Below are 12,049 nucleotides of genomic sequence, written 5' to 3'. Positions count from 1 at the left end.
CTAATAACAATTCTATCTGGAGAACTATTTTCTCATACAATTAATCATTTCTTTTCTACATGAAAAAGGGTTATTTTTCTCTCAATATAAATAATTAAGACCGCAAAAGAAAAAAAAAAGATTCATCTAGAATAATCTGAGAAGTGTCAAAAATGAAAAAAAAAAAAAAAATTCATTGCTATTTCCATGATAAAGTTACAAAACTAAAGTATAGAGTTAAAATTATCCTGCAGAAACCTTTTTTTTTCTTTTGTTTGTCAGGGGGGGTGAGGGGTGGGGTGGTGGTTAATGGATGCACCCAATTAATATGGTCTCTTAGGAGATTATGATGTAGCAAATGATTAAAATTTGCTTAATTTTGCAAGACGACAGGTTAATATGTTAAATTGTTAACAGCAATCCCCCTCCGTTCATTAGAATGCTGTCTTATTCTAGTTTGAGATTAGACCAAGAAAAGCTATGGGCTCTACACTCTGCTGTCTGTGGTCTCATTCAGCAATTTACTCAATATTTCTTAATGTGTACCTTCTTCAATGTGGGTCAGATTACAGCATATGAGAGGTTTTGATCAACCAAAGAGGAAGAACATAATGTTAATGGTTATATGCTAAAAAAAGATAATTGTAGATTATATATCCTTCACTATTGGTTATATTTAATCATATTATTATTTATATAGTCACACCATATCAGTCTGCAACTGCAATGAAACTATTAAAAAGAAAAGCTATAAATTCCCTTGTGATTTTGCAGCAATTATTCCATAAACAAGTGACATGTAGGACAAGAAAATAAAATGGTTTTTGTACCCACTTCTCTGTACATGTTTTTATTGATACCCAATAATTATATCATCATCGTCTCTTGATAAATTAGATTATATGGTGGAGCACACATTGGATATTCCCAAACCCATCATGCACAAAAAAAAAAAAAAAAAAAAAAGGAGAAGAGGGGAAAATCAACAAATTGATTCGGCTGTTCCCTAGTTTGAATGAGCTTGAGTTCACTCTTCAGTGGCATCACATGAGATTGGTCTAAAACGTGTTTAGGTTAGTATTTTTGTGTTGTTCAACCTTGCATTTTGGTCTCTTGGTTGAAAGGTTCAGAGCCCCTATTGCCAACTGGTAGCCATAGATTTCTAATAGGCCGATGAGGTACAAATTTTAGCCTCTCCATATGCCGTATAGCAGATTCTGATTCCTATTTCTACTAACAAGATTCTGATTCAGATTCTTATTGAAAAAGGAGCTCCACTTACTACCACTAAATTAGGCATTAGCAACAGATAGGCCTTTTCAGAATCTTGACTAAAAGATGAGCTAGCCTCAAACTGAATCATGATTCAGAGATATGATTACAAATAAAGAATCATGACCCATCACAATTTTGGCCTTGATTCTGAAAGTAAAGATGATTTTCTTAATTGGATTGTGCATAAGAAGTCAACCCTGAAAGCTGCCCGATTAAAACGCCTACAGTTCTAATTCTAGACTATCATATTCCAACAGATGAATTCTTTACAGCCAAGAACAATGTCAGATACTGATTATGAGTCAAACCAAGAATTTCATTGTATGATCAAATAGAAATGAGAATATAGTATTATATTAAGATTCCTGTACAACTGTTGTTTAGTAAGGTTAAGTAATATACCATACCTAAAAAAGAAAATTCTCATAGAAAATCTGGTTGCTGTATTTACACTAAGTGACCAGCTCAAAGATGAGATGAGAGACGACAAGAGTCAAAACTTTGGTGGTTGCTGCAAAACCATTGCTCATCACAGCTCCTAGTCTCCTCCATCAACATATCTGGTGATAACAAGAAATGCGGCACAGAATTCAGAATTGCAAGCTAAGAGTTATAGCCATCTAAACCACACTTCATTGGCATGTAGTTATGAAATTTTTGGATTGGTTTACACAATTGTTTTTCACTACAAACAGGTCATTGAAAACCAACTGCATTACTTACTCAAATGTAAATGAATTAATGGGACATGAATTACAAAGCGTATAAGTATCAACCCACACAAGAGAAGAATGAGAGAATCGCAGATCATTTACTCACATATAAGGATAGCAGGAATTGACTTATAATCATTGCATGTTACAAGATTCCAAAGCATTACACAGCTATCAAAATTTTAATTAGAGAACTAATCAGAAATTAAATAAAAAAAATGAAAAAAAGTATGAGCTTAAGTTTAAAATCAGAAAACAGAAGAAATTCACTAACTGTTGAAAGAAATTTACAGTAACAGCCAATATTTGATAAAACATGAAAATAATATTTCCAAATGCCAGTAGTAAATGAATAACCATCAAAACATATTACAGAGAGGAGAAAATACCATCACTTGGTTATTAAGATAAAATGTCTCAGGTACTTTTAGCGGTTCTGCAGCACTTTCACATTTTCACATTTACACATTCAAAAAGACGATTTGATGTGGGCTCTACTACAGGCTTATAATTCCCATCAGGATTTGAAAGCTCAATTCCTCAACAGGTCTGCACAATTCATTCTTTTCAAGGATCAGCTACAGTCTTCCAATGTATTTTTATGATTTTAGATTATCTTATAGACACAATAAATCAAGTCAAAGACATGATTAATTCATCACCTCTCACGAGTGGCCTTCATAAAGATATGCCCAGATGGAGATATCATTTGCGATCCAAATTTGCTATTTGTAAGTCCAATATTTCTGACATCCTTCTAGCCTTCCAGGGTAGAAACAAATAGAAGACATCACAAAGAAAAACACAGATTTTGTCATGTACATCTTCTGATTCAAATTGCCATGACTTTGCAGTACCATTATGGAAATTACACTATATTGGTATGAATAGTTTTTTGAATTACATCATAAAAGCTTTGCCCAAAAGTACAAGTTTTTAATTCCTAACTCTACTATGGAAGTGCAAGAGCTATTGCCCCCACTGACTAAACAGTGCTAGTACGGAATAAGGCTCTGTTTGGATGGGGTGAGGGGAGGGTAATTAATGGAAGAATGAGGGAGTGTAAGAAAGGGGAAGGGTGAAGAAGATTACAATAAAAAAAATCTTATGTTTGGAAAGAGGTGAATTAATGGAAAGATAAGAAAAGGTAATGTATACTCTTCATGTTTGGAAAGAGGTGAAAGAGTTGAAAGAAGGATAAATAATTATTAGAAGTACAAAAATACCCTTTTTTATTAGATAATTTATTAAATGGTAAACTCATTATGATAAATCTTAAATTTGCAAATAATAATGGTCCACTATAAATAAATCATAAAATTAATAAATCAAAACAATAATGCACAAATTTAACAAAAATTGAATAAAAAATGGATTATTTAGAAAAAAAATAATAATAATTGAAGCAAACTATTGAAAGAATATATAAAAAAATAATAATTGAAGTATAATAATTATAACAAACTATTTAAAAACAAATTATTGAAAGCAGAGAAATTATGTATGGCCACTTGAGAGAGAAAACATTTATTTATAGTGGTACGCTAGGTTTATTTTTAATGGATATAATTAGATTTTTAATAAAAAATTAAGGATACAATAGAAAAAAAAAATAAAGTAATTTTCAGCTCTCACCTCCCCCTGCTTATACCCCCAATTTGGGGTGTAAGAAAAATTGAGATTTAAGGGGTAAGGAAGGGTAAGCCTTACCCTTACTTAACATTATACTTTACTAACTCACCTCTTACCAAACAGGGGTACAATAGTTACTTACCCCTCCTTACCATTATTTACCCTTCCCTCGCCCCCACCCAAACAGAGCGTAAATGCTTCATCATCTTATAGAAATTACTTACAGAACAAAGGATAACTCCATAATAGTGCTCCACAGAAGAGTAAATCATGAACTGGTTTTCTCTTCCTTAATATCCATATTCTCCAAATATATGATCATCAATTAAATCCATGTAGATTGATGCAGTTAAATCAAAAATTGTATAGTCCCTATGAAACTTGGGTAAACACTGAGTAAATATAGTCACACCTTTACAGAGTTTATGATTGTTTGTGAGTCAGATGATGATGAAAAATGCATGGCAAACTTTTGAACCTGCAAAATAAAGATACATGCTCAACATGAACGCAAAATAAAGACTACAACTTAGGTTGAACATGTATCTTTTCTTATCCAGGTGCCAGTAATGGATGATGGAGTTCATGGGGTCATGCAGTATTGGAAGAAGACTCGGATGGGGTGTATGGAGGTTTTCAAAAGTAAGGTAATGTATCAAAACCGCCTAATCCACCAATTTGGTGAGCCTCCAAAAAACTTACCTCCTTTGAATAAACCTTCCTCCCAAACAAACCCATTACTTTATAAACCCATAACTTAACTCCAACAACTTCCTCCCAAACAGGCTGTTAGGATTCTATTGATCCAATGGCACCACATTGTAACTACCTTATACTTCATCTTTACAATCACACCAATTGACCAATAAACAAGTTTTAGCTGAGAAGAAAACAGAAGGGAAGAACATACTACAAAATAAAAATATCCTCTTGATAAGCAAGTTCATACAGGAATAAACACAAACACAAAAAGCGCATGAATATATTTCTCCATAAAATCCTCTCATTCTGCAAATTCAATTGCATAACAAGCACCATAAAAACAATACCGGTAACTAAGAACGTACCAGACTAACAACTAAATGGTGCCCACATATCAACATAAAACCTCAATGACTTCGGAAGCACCTTTTTCCATGCATCAGAATCCGGTAATTTACCGGTAAGAGCAACAGAGCTGTCATCCTTTTGATTTCCAAGACTCAAAACAAAAAGATCGTCACCGAATACCTGATGCATTGCCTTCAAAGTATCCTCCATAACCATATCGCCATCCCTTCTCTTATCCTCCGCCTCCACACAACGACCACCAACGTTCACCATGATTCTCCCGCCTTTCCTCAAACACCTGATTAACTCCTCCCAAGTGTTTGGATCTTGAAGCTCGGGGATCACACTACCCTTGCTAAACAGATCAACGAGAATGCCCGAAAGCCCGTCCTTAACATTAGATTTTAACGTCAATGCATTTCCAATATAAATAAAAAGCCTATCCGAGTGCTGCTTTTCGAGCTTTTCAAGGCCAAAATACTCTCTGCCCACTGCAATCACAGATGGGTCAAGCTCCCATCCGTGAACAGCCACGTCTGGATACAACTCTAGTATTAAACGGGCTGCAGAACCCGCCCCGAATCCGAGAACGGCCACAGGTCCAGGGGGCAAAATGGGAGGCAAAGTAGCGAAAACGTCGAAATAGGTATCAGTGAGTAATTTGAAGCGAAAGGAAATGCTGTGGATGTTTCCCGGGGCATCTAGAAGGAGGAGTCTAGAACCGGCAAGAGGGTGGTCGGCTTTACGAGAAACTTCGAGAACGCGAATGTAGTTGTATCTGGACTTGAATTTGGCAATGAATTTGAGGTCTTCGATTGGGATGCCATTGTCCTGAGTCTTATTATGGGGATTGGAAAGGTGGGTCTGTTTAGACTTGGCTGCTACTGGAAAGCTTCGGAGAGAATTTGGAGGAGCATTAAGGGAGAATTTGAGGTTTGTTGGGCAGGTATGGAGGAAATTTTCAACTGGGTAGGGGATAAACGGTCGGATTTTGGTTGAGGTCAGCGCAAGTAGCATTGCCTCCAATTTCGAGTTCCTCTCCAGAGTCTCCACTAGTGTCCAGACCTCGGCAATGGGCAATTCGCTTAATCAGTGAGATCCATCGGCCGAAATGGGAAACGTTGGGCCTTGGAGGCCGTGGTTGGGGTAACGCCCACAAAAACACTTCGTCCAAGTCCACAAGGAGGGTGAAATTGGTGCAACTCAAACCTGGAAAAAGCGAGTCTAGTGAGTTGTGATAAAAGCTCAAAATGAAGTCCAAATAAGTTACTTTTTAACTTTTTCTCAAATTAATCCCAAAACGTTTAAATTAATCCTATCATAATAAAATATTATATTTTACTAATAAAATATGATTTTTTCACTAATTTTTAAATATAAAAAATTTTGATTATTTTTAATTAAAATTAAAAATAAAACACTAAGAACAAAAATAATTGGGTAAACTATAATTCTTGGGTCAAATTGGTTAATTTAATGCATCTGAAGTTGAGCCAATATTTTGTGAGCGATGGAATGGGCAGAAAAAACTGGAAAGGGAGAGTTGTTTTGGGTAGAGAAAATTTTAATTTTTGATGTATTCTGAAAAATATTCTAGGTTTTTTTTTTTTTTTTAATGGATTGTGTTCTCAAATTTTTTAATGTGTTCTCTATGTTGAAGGTTTTGAATTTTTAATGTGGTTTGGGTCGTTGATTTTAAATATTTAATATGTTGTAGATTTAAATTATTAAATTTTGTTGTTTTTTTTAGGTCTTTTCTATTTTTTAGGTAATATTTAGTGTTTTGATTAAATCAAAATACTATAATATTCGGTATAAGAAAATAATTTATAAAACATTACTCTTTCTAGCTATTAAAAGTTGAAAAAGTACTAAAGTTAATCCAACAACTAATACCGAACATTTCTATTTTAAATCACTTTATAAATAACTATCCAACAGCTATTACAATTAAAAATAGACAATTATTAAAATAACTAATAATTACTAAAACAACTAATATTAAAAAACATATCCTTATAATACCGAACATACCCTTTTGATGGTCTGGGTTTATAGGGTTGTATTATTGATTTATTTGAACTTCATGTAAAAGTATATGCACAGATTTGAGCTTTTACCAATAATTAATTGTATTGTTCTTTCTCCATTATAAACAAATAAGTCGTACAAGTATTAAAAAAATTACAAATTATGCTATGTCGTATAAATGACAGAACAAAATAGACCTCAGAAACCAAGGGAGGAAAAAAAAGTGAATCATATTTATATAATGTTCACATATCACATCTAAGTCTCTGATCCTATGACAATACAATTTCAAACAATATGGTGGCAGCAAAGGCAGCTTACTGTTTGTGAGACCTACTCTATGCTTCCTCATAATTATATAAGAACAATTTTATGTCTTGGAACCATGCGCTCTGTTGTTGCTGGGATATCTGTGTGTCTAGAAGATATCTAGAAGATACTGAGGCAATGAAAGAAGACAGTTCCATGCTTCAAGAATGTGGATGCTCTTCTTTCTTGTCTTCCATTTCATCTGAATAATCCCTAAATAAAAATCAACATTTATAAATTAGATGACCGGGTAAGAAATGTCTAAAAATTAAAGTTGCAATGTGGCAATTCAAGTTGACCATTTTATACATGTTATAACTCTCAGTGGCTCCCTTGTTCCCAAATTCTCAGTTTCTCCCTCATTCACAAATAATCACACGAGCTGTGAAGGAAAGAATATGTTATTGACACATTGTGGACCCCTTGGCAAAGCTAGTTGAATTTTCAGGATCTACTTCCTGTTATTATTAGATATTAATTCTTGTTTTAACTAAGAGTTATTTCCTTTTCAGAATTGTAATCCCTCTTATACAAGGATTGCTATTTATTATTAATTGAGAACTCAATAGTTCTGCTTAATTTTATTAATTCAAGTGACCCCTTTTATGAGGGGTTTACACAATATTTATTAACATTCTACTAGAATTAGAAGTCTTAATAATAATAGCAATCCACGTATAAGAGGGATTACAATTCTGAAAAGGAAATAACTCTTAATTAAAACAAGAATTAATATCTAATAATAATAATTCAACCAGCTTTACCGAGGGTTCCACAATGCGTCCACAACAAAATAACAAACTTGAAACTGGACAAATTGAAGAAGAAAATTACGTTACATATATCAATCCCAACTTCACATATTATATTTCTATCCTCCGAGTAAAACCCACACATTATGCAAGCATATGTTAATGGATTGACCACATCAGAATCATCATCCAAAGAAGTGTGATGATTTCCCAAGTTAAGAAAATAGAACTAGAAAATATTACCTCATCTCATCTTTTGCAACAGTATGACCATCAATGTTCAAACTTCTAGGTCGAAGCTTCTCATCCTCATCATGATCGGACCCATAATCCTCACCATCCCATATGCGATGTTTAGGTCTTCTATCCATGTCCTCTTCAGCCTGCATCAAATGAATCGTCCATCAACGGAGAGAGATATGGTCAAGAAGTTATATCTATGAAATAACTTGAGAAATTTTGTTTGTCATGGCCTGCCAACCTCTTCTGGGACTTCAGTAGTGGATGGTGTTGTCTGAAAAGGCACGCTGGGTGCATTCGGCAGCTTAGAAAGTTGCTCTAATAGTATGTTCCTGAAACAGTATGTTGACAATTGTCAAACAAAAGGGTACAAGCCAGAAATAACAAGAAGAAACAACTGGACAATTAAGAACGTATAGCAAATTTCTAAGAGACATCATTATCTATGCCAACTTTTTGGTGCACACTTCTACACATGAGAGAGATTTTTACCATGTTAATTGGAGTTAGTTTTTAATGTTATGGTTTGAAGTTTTCAAGTAAATGTCCGCAAGCAATATAATGCATGGACAAATGTATGTACTGGGAAAAAATAATGTTTTCCCATGTAGCAGGCAGCAGGAGAATCTCCCAACAACTCCAACTCCAACTCCTCATTTTTCAAAAGGGTAACCACATATCGGCTCTAGAAAATATTAAGGCAAAGTGGCAGCAGGAAGTCTTTTACAGAAAGGTAAGTGGAAGCACTTTATCAGACAGATATTTCTGATTAGATTATCCTCCAAGAAATGATAGACATAGTAGTGGCAATGCATTGAGATTTTCAATTAGAAAATAAGACTATAGTTGACTACAAATTCAAATGGCAAATGGAACTAATTCTGTATTCTCAAAGGGGGATGCAAAGCTTCATAAGACAAAAACCTTCGAAAGTATCATAGCTGTACAATGCATAGTCAAAGCATGCCATGTGCCATGCTTCAAATGTCAAAGAAGTAGGATCTCAGTCCATTTAAACATAATTTTGACTCCAACTTCTATAGACATGGACTCTAACAGGAAGAAAAGGCAGAATAAACTATAGAGTTGTACATCATTCTGAACCATTGTCATTCACCAAAATGATATTATTTCATTGGTAAGCTAAGAAGCATCTCAATAAATTGAGTTACAATACATAATCGTTTACCACTAGTCAATAAAGGATATCAGGGATAAAACATTTTTTGTTATACAAGTGTCACTAATCAAAGTTTTATTTTAAAATTTTGAAAAGTGCTAACAGTAATATTGACTATAAGTGAATAATTCAGTAAACTAAATCACCTTATTCTCTCCATATCTTTAGGTGCATTTAGGTTCTCCATGTTCGGAGGTTCAATGTGAAGTGTGTAATCTGGGCCAAAGTACTCATAGTATTCATTGTAAGGCAATTTATTATCAGGTTCCACCCCCACTGCAACTGCTGTCTGTGGCAAAGAAACAAAGGCACTTCATTTAAAAGAGAATTAACATGAGAGAGAGAGAGAGAGAGAGAGAGAGAGGGAGGATGAAAGTTGGAGGAAGAGAATGACAGACCTCATAGCACCAGCAACGGGCAACATTCCTAATAGTATACCCACCACCACCCAAGACCATCAGAGGAACATTAAAAGATCGAAGAAAACGAAGGCAATCAGCATGGCCCCTCACAGACAAGTTGAAACACCCCAACCTATCACCAGACAATGAATCTGCTCCACATTGAAGAACAACTGCATCAGGCTGATAAACCTCCATGACTTTCTGGATGATGGGACGAAACAGACTGCGGAAACCTTCATCATCCATCCCATCATTTAATGGAATATTCAGGGCATAGTTCTTCCCTTGCCCAGCACCAGTGTCCTTAATGTGCCCAGTACCTGGAAAGAAATCTCCGAATTTATGAAAGGACACTGTCATGACCCTGTCAGTAGTATAGAACGCCTCTTCAACACCATCTCCATGGTGGACATCAATATCAACATACAGGACACGCTGCCCAGTAAATTCAAACAAAAAGCAAAAAATCAAGTGATTGTCACATGCAACAGTTTTAATTCCATATACATATCTTAGAAATTAAACAGAATAAAAGACAACTTACACATGCAATAAGGTCCCAAAACAAATGTCCTTAAGTGAGTATACAAACCGATGTGATCACACAAAAAACAAGAGGCACATTAAACACAGAAATCTAAAATACATTCCATGTCAGCAAAAATTGAAAATGTGCAGATATTTCAAGGACTTCCACCATTCATCAAATCCTATTGACATAAAAAGAAACTTATGAATTTCAAGGTGCATTTGTCAAAAACACGAAAAATTAACATTCTATTCCCAATTGACTAATTCCAACCCATAGAATTTTTGCTAATGCTTACTGCCTCATAAAGGAAGTTCAAATTTATTCCACATGTCGGTACCACATAACTTTAAATTCTGTTCTCCAGCTTCAACCATTCTCAACAACCCCCTCCATCTTCTCTGGACACATACAAAAAAGCATCTATAGGCAACTACAGAAACTTGTACGCCTCACAAATGCTAATAAAAATTATAGTTGAAAATATGGCAAAAGATAGTGCTTAGTGCAAATAAGCTTTTAGTAGAACAAATAAAAAGAGAAAGAACATAGATGCAACTGTAGAATACTCTTACACTGTCCTTGATGACTAACAAACAGTGCATACATCCATCAATAACAAGACCATAACCCATAAACAAGTAAAGACGAATATCTCAATACACCCACCTAAAACAACACCAAATCCAGATATAAGGAAGAGGAGAAGAAAAAACCCTTACCCTGTGAACCTTGAGCAATTCGAGAATCCCAAGCACAATATCATTAACATAACAAAACCCGGACGCCTCACTCTTCTTGGCATGATGCAAACCGCCAGCCCAGTTCACAGCAATATCAGCATCACCTCGATTGAGCTTGACAGCAGCCCCAATCGAGCCGCCGGCAGACGCCTGACAGAACCCAAAAAGCCCATCGAAAACTGGGCAATCCTCCCCAACATTAAACCTCTTGAGATGCCTATTATGCGAGGGATCCGCTAGAGATTCTGGAGACACCGAAGAAAGGAACTTGACGTAGTCGTCCGAATGGAACTTACGGATGTCGGCGGAACCGGCGGGGAAGGGCCGGTTAATCTCCATGCGACGGTGGAGGGAGTAGTGCACGATCAAATTGTGTGCCATTCGGATTCGGTGGGGCTTCATTGGGTGTCCCTGGCCGTAGTAATAATCACCGATCGTGGGCTCGTAGAAGTAGGTCACACGGCGTTTCTTGGCGTCGGTGCCGGTGGACGGAAGAGAAGCACCACCGGTTGTGTCGCCCATTAGCAAAGCCCTATTTGGTGAAAAGTTTCCCTCTTTAGAAAAAAGGAGGGAGAGAGCAGTCGAGCAGATGTGCTAAGTCTCGGGTCGTAGTCGGCGGCAGGGGAAAGCTTTAACAAGCGAAAGCTGCGTTTTTAAATGAAGGACTTCGGACTTTCACTTTATATGAACTGTGTGCTCTCTTGATCTACCATTTTATATCCGCGGTCTTAAGGAGATCCATAACTCCGCCGCCTAATTAGTTTACGCTTAGCCGGTCCCAAGCCCGGATAAAGGAGGAGGGTTGCGGTAGGTGACAACCAGCGTAAAAATTTCGTCACACCCTATGATATGGATTCAAATGATATAAACGTTGGGGCGTCCTCTACTAACGACGCGCTACATCGGAGCCCGGGTGTAGTGATAAATATGCAAGGGTGTAGGGCGTTCACCGAAAGCGACGCGCCATGCCGGTACCCGGGTGTGGTGTTAAGTGAGCAAGGGTTCCCACATCATGGACGGGTGTGGGTAAAGAAATTAGTCCATAAGACAGATAATAGAACAAATAGTGGAACAGAACACAAGATAGACATAGAAAATAATAGAATATATCATAGAAGGAGACCAATTAGGAAGGAGCAGGATAGGAGGAGGATCAGGGTTGGTACTTGGAATGTTGGATCACTTACAGGAAAATTAATAAAGCTTGTGGAT

The 12,049-nt window shown here is 36.1% G+C and overlaps 2 protein-coding genes across 7 annotated transcripts; both read right to left on the bottom strand.

Annotated features, from left to right (window-relative positions):
- Nucleotides 1-1,588: 1,588 nt before the first annotated feature.
- On the bottom strand, nucleotides 1,589-5,816 carry LOC110642593 (uncharacterized). 6 transcript variants are annotated; one of them, XR_009145613.1, is made up of 5 exons: nucleotides 4,667-5,816; nucleotides 4,012-4,077; nucleotides 2,630-2,729; nucleotides 2,357-2,516; nucleotides 1,589-1,814 (listed from the first exon to the last, which is right to left on the bottom strand). XR_009145613.1 is itself a non-coding variant. In XM_021794693.2 (2 exons), exon 1 carries the CDS (start codon nucleotides 5,664-5,666, stop codon nucleotides 4,671-4,673), a length of 996 nt encoding a protein of 331 aa, XP_021650385.2. In that variant the 5' UTR covers nucleotides 5,667-5,808; the 3' UTR covers nucleotides 1,589-1,814; nucleotides 4,667-4,670. The 6 variants fall into 6 exon arrangements, 1 of the variants encoding a protein (XP_021650385.2); XR_009145614.1 differs by lacking the exon at nucleotides 2,357-2,516; XR_002492485.2 differs by lacking the exon at nucleotides 4,012-4,077 and having other exon boundaries at nucleotides 2,357-2,552.
- A 1,077-nt stretch (nucleotides 5,817-6,893) lies between these two features.
- Nucleotides 6,894-11,573, bottom strand: LOC110642591 (histone deacetylase 6). The gene is made up of 6 exons (XM_021794691.2): nucleotides 10,817-11,573; nucleotides 9,560-10,000; nucleotides 9,308-9,450; nucleotides 8,223-8,313; nucleotides 7,985-8,124; nucleotides 6,894-7,202 (listed from the first exon to the last, which is right to left on the bottom strand). Exons 1-6 carry the CDS (start codon nucleotides 11,357-11,359, stop codon nucleotides 7,151-7,153), a joined length of 1,410 nt encoding a protein of 469 aa, XP_021650383.2. The 5' UTR covers nucleotides 11,360-11,573; the 3' UTR covers nucleotides 6,894-7,150.
- Between the last annotated feature and the right edge of the window lie 476 nt (nucleotides 11,574-12,049).

This window comes from Hevea brasiliensis, chromosome 17, assembly GCF_030052815.1.
Source record: "Hevea brasiliensis isolate MT/VB/25A 57/8 chromosome 17, ASM3005281v1, whole genome shotgun sequence".
In the NCBI taxonomy this organism is placed as follows: Eukaryota; Viridiplantae; Streptophyta; class Magnoliopsida; order Malpighiales; family Euphorbiaceae; genus Hevea; species Hevea brasiliensis.
The sequence above is the reverse complement of the archived record's forward strand: the minus strand, read 5'-3'. Positions and strand labels throughout refer to the sequence as shown.